The sequence below is a fragment of the Bos taurus genome, chromosome X, assembly GCF_002263795.3.
Source record: "Bos taurus isolate L1 Dominette 01449 registration number 42190680 breed Hereford chromosome X, ARS-UCD2.0, whole genome shotgun sequence".
NCBI lineage: Eukaryota > Metazoa > Chordata > Mammalia > Artiodactyla > Bovidae > Bos > Bos taurus.
The window spans coordinates 126,883,880-126,900,104 of NC_037357.1; the positions used below are offsets into that span (position 1 = coordinate 126,883,880).

The following is a 16,225-nucleotide window of genomic DNA, read 5'->3' on the forward strand; positions in this document are numbered from 1 at the left end:
GGCTAACTCTGTTACTGGATTTGCTTAGTCATCTGTTCTAATGAAGGAAGCAGAGAAGATATTTTGAACTAGGAGGAGAAGATCGAAGACAAAATCAGAGGTCAGAGGAGAGTCAGAATCCTCCCAAAGTTAGGTTCAGATCTTTCAGCTGCTTTTTCTTGTAACTTCATGATATATGTCCATTTTTTCCAACTGGGCATTATTGTGTTACTGTCTTCCAATTTTTCTTTCATTTGTATGAACCAATAGTTTTAGTACAAAGGCTCTGTCTCACATGACCCCTTGGCAGAGGCATGTTGGAGTTTTCTCAAAAGAGTTCCTTGCTCCTACTATTGCCCATTTTTCTTCTAAAGCACATACTTTCAATACTCACTGTCATTAACATCATCACCAGGGAGCTCAGTCTATATGCACAGAATTGCAAATGGAAGTTCAGGAACGATAATTGATCATACCAAGTCATAGAGAATACAGCCAGTTTGCGTTTTCTTTATCCAGGTCAAAAGCTCAAATGGGATGTGAGGCATTGGGTCTTTCTTGGTTGAAACATACTGTTCCGTGGCCTGATGACATCTTGGAGAGTCTGGTAATCCCCTGCCTGTGGAGTGGAGACCTGCTCCTGATTCTGCTGGGGTTAGGCCATGCATTCCAGCACCGTCACGGGGTCTTCCTGTCCCCTGTCTGTGAACCTGGGCTCTGCATGCTGAGGGTTAGTGCTGCTACAGCGGCTCTGGTGCTGTGGCCATCCTGCTTCTCCACGTGCCCACTGGGGCCTGTTCTTGAGAGAGAGGTGTCTGGTGACAGACCCCGCTCCTGGCTACTTTACACTGGGTCACTGGGCATCCCACTGACCCCTGTGTCCATCCCAGACAGGTATTCCCAAGTTGCTGCCTTGGGCCGTGGCCCCCACTGCAACATAGGCCTGTCTAAGCAGCCCCGTGTGTGATTCTCCACTACACAGCCCTGGGTGAGAACTGTGTGTGGCCCTGTGCCCTCATCCGTGCTGGCAGCCTTCTGGCCCTGAGGTGGCACTGCTTCCCGATTGTCCCCTGCTAGGAACGCAGTAGGTCACATCTTCATGGTTATCTCTGTGTCCTCGTTTCTCTTTTCTAGGGTAGATTCCTAGAGGTCAAATTTTGGTCAAAGGGTAGGCATATTTTTAAAGTTGGATGTAAGCCAGTGTGGCCAGCACCATGTGAAAGCAGAGGTGGCTGGCATAGTGGAGAAAGCGCTGGGCCAGGAGTAAGGAGGTCTGGGCTCCGGACAGGACTACGCAGCCAGCAAGCCTGGGCTTTGGGCAAGTCCTTTGGTTTCTTTTCCCTTCCCTTGGTTTCATTTTCTTCTTTTGTAAAAGGAGCCCTGTTATGAATCTGCTCAGACACTATCGTGCAGACGTCACTGGGGCCTTTGGCCCTGCAGGCAGGCGTGTGAAAGGAGAGTCTTTGCTGCAGTCCATAGTGGGCTTCCCTTTGCACACTGGTAATGGCTTCCTTGAGAATTGCTTCAGAGTTTCAAAGAAGCTATCACTGTCCTATAAGAAAAGAAAATCGAGATTACTATCTAAAGTCTAGTTCATTTTTAGGCCTTTGATAGACAGAGATCAAAGAGATTTCTCTCACACAGATGCCATGGATGTGGTTCCAAAGGTGATTACTCCAGTATTAATTTCACTTTCATATCTTTACAGGGAAACTTTATGGTGATGTACCTTTCATAGAAGAAAGACACAGACATCGGTATGAGGTACATCTTTCACACTAAATCACTGTGGAGTAAGGGGTCATCCCCAGTTGCTCAGCGGTAAAGAATCCACCTGCAATGCAGGAGACGTGGGTTCAATCCCTGGGTCAGGAAAATCCCATGGAGAAGGGAATGACAACTCACTCCAGTATTCTTGCCTGGAGAATTCCATGACAGAGGAGTCCGGTGGGTCACAGAGAGTCAAATGTGACTGAAGTGACTAAGCTTGCACACATGTATGCATTTGGGGTTAAGATTGAGAAGAACAGGTGGGACCCCACTTTGATTTTAGATGAGGAAACACCTTCTGTGAAGGAGAGGCTGAAAAGTTTGGGAAGGGGCCACTGATGACATGAATGAGGGAAGGGGCTGTGAACCAGGTCATCAAGTTGTCATCTATAACTAGTGTTGTGGTAGAAAACTTGTTCCAAGCTTCTCTTTAGAGTGCTTATGTAACTATATATAAAAAAAGATTTTGGTTTAGTCACATGAGAAATAAGATAGTTTCAATCCTCAAGTAGATTTGATATTTGGGGAGAGATAGTTTATTACACGTAATTCAAGGAAAGAAGCAAATAGGGGATGGCTATAAAAAGCTAGTCTCAAGGCTTCAAGAAAGTCTAGTTACCAGCCATCATCATGCAGTTGATTCCCTTCACCCATTTTGCCTGCCCTCCAACCCTCTTCCCAGCTGGTCACCACTAACCTCTTCTCTGTGAGTTGTTTTTTGTTTTATTTTGTTTGTTCATTGGTTTTGTTTTCTTTTAGATCCAACATGCAAATGAAATCATATTTGTCTTTCTTTGATTTATTTCACTTAGCATAATAGCCTCAAGGTCCATCCATATTGTTTTGCAAAAAGCATGTTTTTATTCTCTTTTGTAGCTAGGTAGTATTCTATTATATATATATATATATATATATATATATATATTCTCACATCTTCTTTATCCTTCAGTGGACCTTATGTTGTCTCCATGTCTTGGCTATTGTAAATAATACTCCAGGGAACATAGTGTGCATATATCTTTTTGAATTTGTGTTTTCATGTTCTTTGAATAAGTACCCAGACGTGGAATAGCTAAATCATATGGTAGTTTTAGTCTTAGTTTTTTGAGACGTGTCCATCCTGTTTTCCATAGTGATTGGACCAATTTACAGTCCCACCACCATTGTGGGACTTTTCTTTACATCCTTTCTCACATTTGTTATTCCCTGTCTTTTTGATGGTGACCTTTCTAGCAGGTGTGAGATGATAACTCATTGTGGTTCTGATTTACATTTACCTGATAATTAGTGATGTTGAACATCTTTTCATGTACCTTTTGGCCACCTGTATGTCTTCTTTGGAAAAATGTCTATTCAGATCCTCTGCCCATTTAAAAATTTTTCTTTTTTGGTGTTTAAAGGTATGAGTTCTTTATATATTTTGGATATTAACCCTTTATCAGATGTGTAATTTGCAAATACCTTCTTCCATTCAGTAGGTTGCCTTGTTTTGTTTTGTTTGTTAGTTTGTCTTTTGGCCTCGCCATGGGCTTGAGGGATCTTAGTTCCCTAACCAGGGACTGAACCTGGGTGCCCTGCAGTAGAAGTTCGGAGTTGTAACCACTGAACTGCCAGGAAATTCCCTGCCTCTTTGTTTTGATGATGGTTTCCTTCACGTGTGGAAACTTTTTAGTTTGATGTAATCTCAGAGTCCTACTTTTTGAAACTTATCTTTGGGCAACAGAAGATGGGCCTCCCAAATTTAAGGGCTGTGATTAGACTACTTCTCAGGCTCATTATGAGTTTAAAAATAGGCTTTGAGGTTTGACTATAAATTGAAATTAACTACTAGTTAGAGCATCACCAAAATGGAAAATCATATTCATAAGCTGATATGTCTGTATTGCTCTGCTGTCCAAAGACACTTAATTTCTTGTTTTTCCAGGTGAATCCTAGCCTCATCAGCCAACTTGAGCAGAAAGACTTAAGTTTTGTAGGTCAGGATGTTGATGGAGAGAGGATGGAAATCATTGAACTGGCAAGTAAGTGGGGTCTTCATTTTTGAAAATTTTTGTTGTGAGCTAATGTCTGTCTGTCAACTGTAAGCATACAAAGATATAACTTGAGACCCATTTTGTTTGTTCTTTTCTCCTCTCTCTTTTGAAATAAATATGCAATTAAATAGAAATAATATACACTAAATATAAAGTGTATGAAAAAACAGATCGCTTATAATACTATTTTGGGCTCTGTTTATGTGAACTGCCATAAAATGATGTAGTTCAGAGCCTACTAGTTCTTTCAGTAGTATGCTTCCTTAGCATCCTTGCCCCCTTCCTGGGGTGTCCCTTGTTCCTAGCCTCTGGGTTCAATGGTCTGGGAAAGGCAGGCAGCCCACTGTTGAGGAGCACTCTGCTTTCTCCCACCTCTGAGGAAGAATGGCCTGATGTTCTCCTCACTACTGGTAACTGACTGTGCAGTACATGTGACAATAATCTGTTGGATAAACTGCCCTTATTTATCGAATGCTTAGTGTATACAGGATGCTCTAAAAATGGTAGCATCATTTTCTAGAACCTACCTTTCCAATCTGTATACTTGGGCTCCAGATAGCCTGGACTGCTTACTCTTCTAACTTTTCTACTTCTTTTTCCATCTTAACCCATGTCACTGTTCTTCTACTTCAGATTCCTTTTCTCTGTCCCTTTCGTTTTCTGTCTCTAAACTGTTCAGGTACTTCAGAGTTCCAAGCAGGGAGGACACTTGAAGTTGGGAAAGGCTTCTTTGACCACAGTGGCATGTTACCTGGACCCAGAAAGAAGGCAAGCAGTGGACACTGAGCATGCACTCACTGGATGCTTCTCACCAGACCCCTTGCTAGGGACTCCGTGTGCCTATGTAACTTACAAGGCAGGTGATGTTATTCCTACTCTAGAGAGGAGACTGGAATGCAGAGGTTAAGAAACCTGCCAGGGCCATCCACCTAGTCACTGGAGGGGCTGGATCTAAACCAGGCCATAGCCACCTTCTGCCACCACTTTTGTGGGACTTTATTGTTCTTCTTGTTTTCAGTGGACTTTACACCTAAGATTATTGATCCATGCCTGAAGTTTTAAATTAGAATATGAGGATATATTTTCTGTAGTCCTTTTGATAGAAATGTCCATCATTTACAATTTTTATAGTGTGGATCACTGTTTGGTGTTGAAGTCTCTTAAGTCTGGTATGTGAGAGGGCAAAGAAGTTTCTTAAGCAAATTATTGTTTATTTACTTTGTTCAAGTACATTACTCTCTTTAATTCTCCCGGCTCTCATTATCAGCAAACACTTAGAAGCTTCTTTTACTGTAAGGATTTCATTTCCTATTGACACTTTCAAACTTCATGTGGGTTGGAAAGGAAATGAGACCTGCTATAAAACCTTGAAATTTTAAAAAAGCTGACTGCAAGGGAGTTCATTTTATTAAGGAAAACTTCCCAGAAGACTTTGATCTTAGCTACTCTTACCATATCCATGAGTCTCTATATTCCTGAAGGAGTTCTAAAAGGAACAACAAAGCTTGTGATTAGTATAATGTCAGAATATGTTTCAAAGCAATTAAGAGTATTCTTTAAAAGACAATTTGACTGGTAGAATATCATTAAAATAAAAACTTTTCGGTCTCTTTCCTCATTTTGGTATAGGGGATTTTTTGAATAAAGTGATTCAGAGCAATGGTCCATTCATTCAAATATTCTTTCCCTGGCTATGACATGATCCATTGCTCATAGATCCATACTGTCTTTAGTGGTACAAAAACACAATATTGTCAGCTTCTTTCAGAGACATCCCTAGATGCTGTGCTGTAGGATTCATCACATCTTTAATTTAAAAGCTGCATTGGTTTCTTTTCTAAGGACAGATGGTTTCTCTTCTTTTCTTGCGGGGACACTTTCCTGAGAGGAGAGGGCATTCCTCTCACCAAGCTTTCACACTTGCTATTGCTGCTGCTGCTGCTAAGTCGCTTCAGTTGTGTGCGACCCCATAGAAGGTAGCCCAGCAGGCTCCCCCGTCCCTGGGATTCTCCAGGCAAGAACACTGGAGTGGGTTGCCATTTCCTTCTCCAAGTATAAAAGTGAAAGTGAAGTCGCTCAGTCATGTCCGACCCTTAGCGCCCCATGGACTGCGGTCCACCAGGCTCCTCCATCCATAGGATTTTCCAGGCAAGAGTGTCCCTCTAATTCAAGGAGGCTTCTTCCTAGATATGCTATAGTGGATTTCTACACTGGAATTTTCTGAATTCAGAGCTGTCCAGTAGAACCTGCTGCAATGATGGAGTATTCTGCCCTGTTCAGTATGGTAGCCACTAGCTGTTTAGGGCTATTTAGCACTTAAAATGTGCTCAGTTAATTTGAATGAATTTAAATGGTCACCTGTGGCCAAGGGCTACCATTTTGTATACCAAAGCTTAATTTTTTTGGGGGGGATTTCCAACTTTTGTTTAGTTAATAAGAAGTAAAAATGAAAACAGGCTTCCTGGGTATGTCTCAGTGAGGGGGAATCCGCCTGCCAATGCAGGAGAAACAGGAGATGCAGGTTCGATTGGGTCAGGAAGATCTCCTGGAGAAGGAAATGGTAACCTGCTCCAGTATTCCTGCTTGGAAAATTTCATGGACAGAGAAACCTGGCAGGCTGCAATCCATGGGGTCACAGAGTTGGATGCAACTTAGCGACTGAGCAGAGCACAGCAAAAATGAAAAGAAACACAAAAACTGCTGTCTGATACTGCCACTATTTTATAAAGAAGACTCAAAGTAGGAGAAAGATCATCATCTGAAAACTGAAAGATCAGTCCTTGCAGGAGAGAACAAATGGTGACCTTGCATCAAGGCTTCTGAAGTGGGTAGTGAGTGCCCCAGGACACGCCTGGCCCCACAGGTGCAAAGGGAAGCGTCAGCTAATAGTCAGATGATGAAAGCTGAAACCTCAGCTAGCTGACCAGGACAAAGCGTCTCCAGGCTTTTGCATCTATACCTGGACATTTACTCTACTTCTGAAGTCCTTTCCTATTCTAAAGCTTTATAACCATTAGATGAGAACAATCTGCTAGACTGTTATCTATTTAATTACAATAAGGACTAAACTTTAAATGATAACCTTAGGAGAGTGGATATTGCTATTCAACCAGGATTTCCTCACTACTGAGCAGTAGTTTGGGGTCTTCAGTGGTAAGTGATGGGGATTTGTGATTTTGAATTCCACACTAGACTTTCAGATCATTTCATAGAGCATCCCATTGAAAGATTTAAAATTATATTTACTTCTTCTTATAAGAGTTATATTTTATCATCTTCATTTGATATATATATGGCCATTAAAATGATTTTTAAAGTAAGGACTACATATCAACCATGCTTTTACTATGGAAATTATGGGAATAGAGAGTTGCCCAATCTCCAATTAGGAGTTGCTTCCTAATCTGGGAATACACATAGTTTTTGAGAGCTTTGAGTGGGGAGAGGAATTTGTAATCCTAGAAAATTTTTACCCAGATTTGAAAATGTTGCCCATTAATTTTTACCGTTCACAAACAGGGGATTCCAGATACCTGAAAAAAACTATTTTTCTGTTCCTATTACATCTAGGAGAACTTAAATTGCTCATATAGGGGTTTCTTACAACTCTCAATATGTAACAGCTTTATTTGCCCTCAGAAGTGTCCGACTCTTTGCAACCCCACGAACTATTCCGCCCATGGAATTCTCCAGGCCAGAATACTGAAGTGGGTAGCTTTCCCTTCTCCAGGGGATCTTCCCAACCCAGGGACTGAACCCAGGTCTCCTCAATTGCAGGCAGATTCTTTATCAGCTGAGCCACAAGGGAAGCCCCCCAAAACTGGAGTGGGTAGCCTATCCCTTCTCCAGCCGATCTTCCCGACCCAGGAATCAAACCTGGGTCTCCTGCATTGCAGGTGATTCTTCCACCAACTGAGCTATCAGGGAAGCCCAATGTAAGAGATTCACTGTAAACGTTCATATAATACAAAGAATTATAATGAAGAAAATAAAAATATGTTGAATTTTTGCCACCTTGAGCCATAACCACTATTAACATATTGAAAGGCCATCCTTTTATCACTTGGAGACTCTTCATCACAGGAGATAAGTTGTTGTTGTTCAGTCACTAAGTCATGTCCAACTCTTTGTGACCCCATGGACTGCAGCATGCCAGACTCCTCTGTCCTCCACTATCTCCTGGAGTTTGCTCAAATTCATGTCCATTGAGTCGGTGATGCTATCTAACCATCTCATCCTCTGCCTCTGTCTTCTACTTTTGCCTTCAGTCTTTCCCAGCATCAAGGTGTTTTCCAGTGAGTCAGCTCTTCGCATCATGTGGCCAAAGTATTGAAGCTTCAGCTTCAGCATCATTTCTTCCGATGAATATTCAAGGTTGAGTTCCTTTAAGATTAACTGGTTTGATCTCCTTGCAGTACAAGAGATTCTGAAGAATCTTCTCCAGCACTACAATTCAAAAGCATCAATTCTTCGGTGCTCAGCCTTCTTTATGGTCCATCTCTCACATCTGTACATGACCACTGGAAAAACCATAGCTTTGACTATACAGACCTTTGTCAGCAAAGTGATATCTCTGCTTTTTAATGCGCTGTTTAGGTTTGTTATAGCTTTCCTTCCAAAGAGCAAGCATCTTTTAATTTCATGGCTGCAGTCACTGTCCATAGTGATTTTAGAACCCAAGAAAATACAATCTGTCACTGCTTCTACTTTTTTCCCTTCCATTTGCCATGAAGTGATGGGATCGAATGCCATGATCATATTTTTTTGAATGTTGAGTTTCAAGCCAGCTTTTCACTCTCTTCTTCATCAAGAGGCTCGTTAGTTCCTCTTTGCTTTCTGCCATAAGGGTGGTATCATCTGCATATTTGAGGTTATTGATATTTCTCCTGGCAATCTTGATTCCAGCTTGTGCTTCGTCCAGCCTGGCATTTTGCATGATGTAAGTTAAATAAGCAGGGTGACAGTATAGAGCCTTGACATGCTCCTTTCCCAATTTTGAACCAGTCCATTGTTCCATGTTCAGTTCTAACTGTTGCTTCTTGACCTGCATACAGGTTTTTGAGGAGGCAGGTCAGGTGGTCTGGTATTCCCATCTCTTTAAGAATTTTCCACAGTTTGTTATGATCCACACAAAGACTTTAGTGTAGTCAATGAAGCAGAAGTAGATGTTTTTCTGGAATTCTCTTGCTTTTTCTATGATCTGATGAATGTTGACAATTTGATCTCTGATTCCTCTGCCTTTTCTAAACCCAGCTTGTACATCTGGAAGTTCTCAGTTCATGTACTGCTAAAGCCTAGCTTGAAAGATTTTGAGCATAACTTTACTAGCATGTGAAATGAGCACAATTGTACTGTAGTTTGAACATTCTTTGGCTTTGCCTTTCTTTGGAATTGGAAAGGAAACTGACCATTTCCAGTCTGGTGGCCACTGCTGAGTTTTCCAAATTTGCTGGCGTATTGAGTGCAGCACTTAAACAGCATCATCTTTTAGGATTTGAAATAGCTCAGCTGGAATTCCATCACCTCCACTAGCTTTGTTCATAGTGATGCTTCCTAAGGCCCACTTGACTTCGGACTCTAGAATGTCTGGCTCTAGGTGAATGATCACACCATCGTGGTTATCTGAGTCATTAACATCTTTGTACAGTTTTTCTGTGTATTCTTGCCATTTCTTTTTAATTTATTTTTTTAAATTTATTTATTTTTTAATTGAAGGTGAAATGCTTTACAGAATTTTGTTGTTTTCTATCAAACATCAACAAGAATCAGCCATAGATGTCCCTTCCCTCTTGAACCTCCCTCCCGTCTCTCTCCCCATCCCACCCCTCTAGGTTGATACAGAGCCCCTGTTTGAGTTCCCTGAGACATACAGTAAATTCCCATTGGCTATCTGTTTTACATATGGTAATGTAAGCTTCCATGTTACTCTCTCCATACATTTCACCCTCTCCTCCCCTCTCCCTGTGTCCATAAGTCTGTTCTCTATGTCTGTTTCTCCATTCAGTTCAGTTCAGTTCAGTCACTCAGTCATGTCCGACTTTTTGCAACCCCATGAGCCGCAGCACACCAGGCCTCCCTGTCCATCACCAACTCCCGGAGTCCACCCAAACCCATGTCCATTGAGTCGGTGATGCTATCCAGCCATCTCATCCTCTGTCATTCCCTTCTCCTCCTGCCCTCAATCTTTCCCAGCATAAGGGTCTTTTCAAATGAGTCAGTTCTTCGCATCAGGTGGCCAAAGTATTGGAATTTCAGCTTCAGCATCAGTCCTTCCAATGAATATTCAGGACTGATCTCCTTTAGGATGGACTGGTTGGATCTCCTTGCTGTCCAAGGGACTCTCAAGAGTCTTCTCCAACACCACTGTTCAAAAGCATCAATTCTTCGGTGCTCAGCTTTCTTTATAGTCTAACTCTCACATCCATGCATGTCATCTGAATTAAATTCGCCTATTCCCATCCATTTTAGTTCATGGATTCCTAAGATGTCGATATTCATTCTTGCCATCTCCTACTTGACCATGTCCAATTTACCTTGATTCATGGACCTAACATCCCAGGTTCTTATGCAATATTGTTCCTTACAGCATCATAGTTTACTTTCACCACCAGATACATCCACAACTGAGCATTATTTCTGCTTTGGCCCAACCACTTCATTCTTTCTGGAGCTACTAGTAATTGCCCTCCACTCTTCCCTAGTAGCATATTGGACATCTTCTGACCTGGGGCGGGTGCCATCTTGAGGTGTCATATCTTTTTACTTTTTCATACTATTCATGGGCTTATTGTGGCAAGAATACTGGAGTGGTTTGCCATTTCCTTCTCCAGTGGACCACATTTTATCAGAAGTCTTGACTATGACCTGTCCATCTTAGGTGGCCCTACAGGGCATGGCTCATAGCTTCATTGAGTTAGGCAAGCCCCTTTGCCACGACAAGGCTGTGATTCACGAAGGGGAAGATAAATTGACATAGCTGAAATATGAGTGCCTGATCAGCTTCCTGGTGCTGTCTGTGATTAATATCCAGCCCAGAGCTGTGACTAGAAAAGCAGTTATACCTGCTTCTTTCCCAGGGGACCCATCCCTTGGGAAAGGAGAACTTGTAGGAAATGACCTGAACCATCTGAAAGTGACTTACAGTTAGCCTGACGAATGAGGATATCAGGCTGTTGAGGGAGGGGACCTTTCCCCTCTACCCTCTTGAGTTCTTGTGACTGGACTAATAATAAAATTGATGCAAGACAGATAAACAGGAGAAAAAGAAAAAATTGTACAAATGGAGGTCTCTTAGAAATGGAACCTAAAAAATGGAGAAAGTAGGTAGGTTTTGTACTTTTTATACACAGAAACAATAAATATATGAGGAATTAACAGGACAAAGAAACTTAGGCTTTGAGTGCTTAATTAGTGAAGAATCTAAATGAAATTTGAGCTTGGCTAGTAAATTAAAGAAGTCACAAAATGTGTTTATATAGGCTTCTCTGCCCAGATTCCGTGTCTCTAGTGATAAGGATGTCCTTCCACCTCCATATGTTGAGAGTGTACCTTTCCATGAGAGGTTTATTTCCTGCTTTTAGGGAGACTGGGTGGAGTGTGTGTCAAAGTGTCCCTCTTACATCAGCTCAATCTTAAGTAATTTTAATTCAAAATAATCAGTATGTCATTGAGACATACTTTGGGGTAGCCTGCCCTGGACCCCACCCATGGAAATAGAACCATTGCAAGTCTTGGAAGGGCCTAGATAGCAGATCATCTTCCCATTCAAAAACTTTTGCTTAACTTTGCTCGATCTAATACTTTCCACAAATAAAATGCTGAATCTCTTGTTAGTGAGATGTGTTTTACAATTTGAAATTCTACTACCAAGTTGGATCATGAAAATATCTGGCTATGATATAGGTAACAAGTTAAATCTTACCATTTAATGAGTTTTCTTATTTAAACATAAGATTTTAAGGATGGTTGTCAGATTTATCAGCTTCAATTGCATTATAATTATTCTCATTTCAGATCACCCCTATTTTGTTGGTGTCCAGTTCCATCCCGAGTTTTCTTCTAGGCCAATGAAGCCTTCCCCTCCATACCTGGGGCTGTTACTTGCGGCAACTGGGAATCTGAATGCCTATCTCCTACAGGGATGCAAGCTGTCTTCAAGGTAACCAGCTTACTGTGTCCTTAGCAATGACTCAAGATACAATTATCAACATTGTAGGCTTCTCATAAAATTTAATATCATTGTAGGATTTATTTTTTAAAGTGGAGAGTCATTTTTTCCCCTCTTAATAAGCATACATTTTTCTCTGAATGAAAGTGATTTAATCACATCTACAAGAGTAATATATCAGTTTTCCAAATCATGCTGATGCTGACTATTATTTTACAGATATTTGTCATTTTGGTAGGTGAAAAAAGGGATTTTCTTTTGTTAACTTTCTGAGTAATATATGTACATGAATGTTTTATATGTTTATTGGCTTTTTTGTTTTATTAATACCCTGTTCATATCTTTTGCCCTAATTTTCCTTTTGCTATTATCCTTTTTCTTGATCATTAGTAAGCTCTTTATATATAAAGGACATTAATCCTTTGTTTGATTACACATACTTTTTCAGAGTGGTTTTGTTTTTAAGTTGTTAATGGTTTTCATTAGTTTTTGTTAGGTTTATTTTAGTTTTTATTTTCACTAAAGAACTTTAAATAAAGACTTTATGTAGTCCTTATTTATGTTTTCTTTAAACGTGGTCAGATCTTTTACTTTGGTGGATTATGTCTTTAGTATCATGCCTAAACTATTTCCCTGTCAAAAGATTATTATATAATTACCCATTTGTTTTCCACTAGCACTTTTATAGTTTCAGAGGAAAAAAATTTAAAGCATAGTTGATTTACAGTGTTGTGCTGATTTCTGCTGTACACTAAGTGACTCAGTTATACATATATATATATATATATATATATATATATTCTTTTTAAAATATTCTTTTCCATTATGGTTTGTCCCAGGAAATTGGATATAGTTCCCTGTGCTATACATTAGGCCCTTGTTGGTTATCTACTCTAAATGTAATATTTTGTGTCTACTAATCCCAAACTCCCGGTCTATCCGTCTCCCTTCCCTCCTCGCCCTTGGCAACCATAAGTCCATTCTCTGTGTCTGTGAGTCTGTTTCTGTCTTGGAGATAGGTTCGTTTGTGGCATATTTTAGATTCTATGTATAAGTGGTATCATATTGTATTTGTGCTTCTCTTTCTGACTTACTTCACTTAGTATGATAACCTCTAGGTCTGCTGCAATCTCCATGTTGCTGCAAATGGCATTATTTCATTCTTTTTTATGACTGAGTAGTATTCCATTGTATGTATGTACCACATCTTCTTTATCCATTCATCTGTCGATGGACATTTAGGTTGTATCCATATCTTGGCTATTGGGAACAATGCTGCTATGAACACTGGTGTGCAGGTATCTTTTTGAATTATAGCTTTGCCCAGGTATATGCCCATGAGTGGGATTGCTGGATCATATGGTAGTTCTATTCTTAGTTTTCTGAGGAACCTCCAAACTGTTCTCCACAGAGGCTGTACCAATTTACATTTCCACCAACAGTGTGGGAGGGTTCCCTTTCCCCCACACCCTCCCTAGCATTTGTTGTTTGTAGACTTTTTAATGATGGCCATTCTGACTGGTGTGAGGCGATACCTCATTGTAGTTTTGACTTGCATTTCTCTAATAATCGGTGATGTTGAACATCATTTCATGTACCTGTTGACCATCTGTAGGTCTTGTTTGGAGAAATGTCTATCAAGGTCTTCTGTCCGTTTTTCAGTTGGTTTTTGTTGTTGTTGTTGCATGAGCTGTTTGTATATTTTGGAGATTAAGCCCTTGTCTTTCACATCATTTGCAAATATTCTCCCATTCTGTAGCTTGTTTTTTCTTTCTTTTTTTAAAAATAATTTCCTTTGCTGTGCAAAAGCTTGTAAGTTTGATTAGGTCCCATTTATTTATTTTTGTTTTTATTTCTATTGCCTTGGGAGACTGATATAGTTTCAGTTTTATAATTTCAATATGTAATATATATGGACTTTATTTTTGGTGTGGTATATGAGGTAGGGATCTCCGTCCCCTTGACACCACTCCACTCTCACCAATTAAGTAATTTAGATTTGTTTCAGGGATTTCTGTTTTGTTCCACTGGTGATTTCATCTCTTTTTTCTGAATCCTTACCACCCTTTTCATTGTGATAGCATTATTGTAAGTTGAGCCCTTATTTACCCTACTCTTATTATTTAATATTTTTAAAAATGTGTTTACCTCTTCTTCTGGAGGACCTGTACAATGATTTTAAAAGTCTAATTTGAATTTAAAATCCTCAGGGATTTTTGTTAAAATTCATTAAAATTTAATTTTCATTAAATTTCATTAAAATTCCTTTACAATTTAAATACTAGTTTGGTGAGATTTTACATCTTTACTTCTTTTCATCTAAGAATATCGTATGTAATAACTTTAACAGTGAAAGGAACTGGCCAGAATCATGTGCTTAGGTAGGGGTTACTACCACAATAACTGGATATATCTTGTTTAGAAGTTACCATTGTGGACACTCATTGTAGCAAATGAGTCTTGTGATACTGCGTTTGAGGACTGCCAGGACTGTGGAAATTTCTTAAAGAGATGGGAATACCAGACCATCTTACCTGTCTCCTGAGAAATCTGTATGCAGGTCCAGAAGCAACAGTTAGAACTGGACATGGAACAACAGACTGGTTCAAAATTGGGAAAGGAGTATGTCAGGGCTCTACATTGTCAACCTGCTTATTTAACTTATATGTGGAGTACATCATGCAAAATGCTAGGCTAGATGAATCCCAAGCTGGAATCAAGATGGCCAGGAGAAGTATCAATAACCTCAATATGCAGATGACACCACCCTTATGGCAGAAAGTGAAAAGGAACTAAAGAGCCTCTTGAAGAAGGTGAAAGAGAAGAGTGGAAAAGCTGGCTTAAAACTCAACATTCAGAAAACTAAGATCATGGCATTTGGTCCCATCACTTCATGGCAAATAGATGGGGAAAAATGGAAACAGTGACAGACTTTATTTTCTTGGGCTCCAAAATCACCACAAATGGTGACTGAAGCCATATGAATGGCTTAAAAGATGCTTGCTCCTTGGAAGAAAAGCTGTGGCAAACCTAGACAGCATATTAAAAAGCAGAGACTTCACTTTTCCAACAAAGGTCCGTATAGTTAAAGCTATGGTTTTTCTAGTAGTCATGTATGGATGTGAGAGTTGGATCATAAAGAAGGCTGAGTGCTGAAGAATTGATGCTTTCGAATTGTAGTGCTAGAGAAGACTCTTGAGAGTTCCTTGGACAGCAAGGAGATGCAACCAGTCAATCCTAAAGAAACTGAATCCTGAATATTCATTGGAAGGACTGATGCTGAAGCTGAAGCTGGACCTCCAATACTTTGGCCACCTGATGTGAAGAGCTGATTCATTGGAAAAGACCTGGATGCTGGGAAAGATTGAGGGCAGGAGGAGAAGGAGGTGACAAGGAATGAAATGGTTGGATGGTATCATCGACTCAATGGACATGAGTTTGAGCAAACTCCAGAAGATAGTGAAGGATAGGGACGCCTGGTGTGCTGCAGTCCATGGGATCGCAAAGAATTGGACATAACTTAGTGACTGAACAAAGGATTATGGCATGGTGTGTCTGTGTGTACTTTGTTACATGAGCCTGCTCTTTGGAGTATTACCTGCTAGGAGAGCCTCACAGTTCCCTAGAATTTCCTTTAACTGTGTGTTCAGATGGGAACAGCTTTACATATTTTGAACGTTGGACCTATTAATGAATTAATGATCACTCCCTGTACTCTTGAACCAGTGCAGTGGTTTTCACACCGTGCCCTGTGGAGCTGGAATACAGGCTGCTCTGAGGAGTGGCCTGGGGTGGGTGGTTCCAGGCGCTTCCCTGCTTCAGTGAAGCTTCAGCTCCACTTGTCCTGGCTCCCATGGCTTGGTTCTGTATGAGATTGCATATGAAGATGCGTTTCCTGTGCTGTGATGCTGCACAGCTTACACAGCAGATTGGATATTCCAGTGTGGTCCCTGTTGCATATATGCTCTGACCCTTCCCTGCCACTCTGTTTTCTCCGTTGTTTCAGGTGCTCACACGTGAAAGGAGGATGACAGTGGAACAAGTTAGATGGCTGGGAGAAATAACACGTGCATAATTGTTCACGTATAACTATATGGTTATTTGCAAGTATCAACTAATATATAAATGACATCTGGTTTGTGTGGCTTGCCCACCTCTGTACTGGCTGGCCTGTCAGTTCCCACCTGGGGGCTGGTAGTCTCTGGGTAAAGTTCACTGGTAGTTTCTAAGAAAAGTAACTGCTTGCTAGCAACTCCTGAGCAAGACACTGTGTCTC

The 16,225-nt window shown here is 40.6% G+C and overlaps 1 protein-coding gene across 6 annotated transcripts in view; it reads left to right on the forward strand.

The window, feature by feature from the left end:
- Window positions 1–16,225, forward strand: part of CTPS2 (CTP synthase 2) — a 113,323-nt gene that overhangs the window by 85,595 nt on the left and 11,503 nt on the right. For all 6 annotated transcript variants that reach the window (XM_024988274.2, XM_005228455.4, XM_015461787.3 and 3 more), the window contains 3 exons: window positions 1,688–1,743; window positions 3,674–3,770; window positions 11,796–11,940. In XM_024988274.2, coding sequence (XP_024844042.1) covers window positions 1,688–1,743; window positions 3,674–3,770; window positions 11,796–11,940 — 298 coding nt within the window. The remainder of the gene's footprint in view (window positions 1–1,687; window positions 1,744–3,673; window positions 3,771–11,795; window positions 11,941–16,225) is intronic.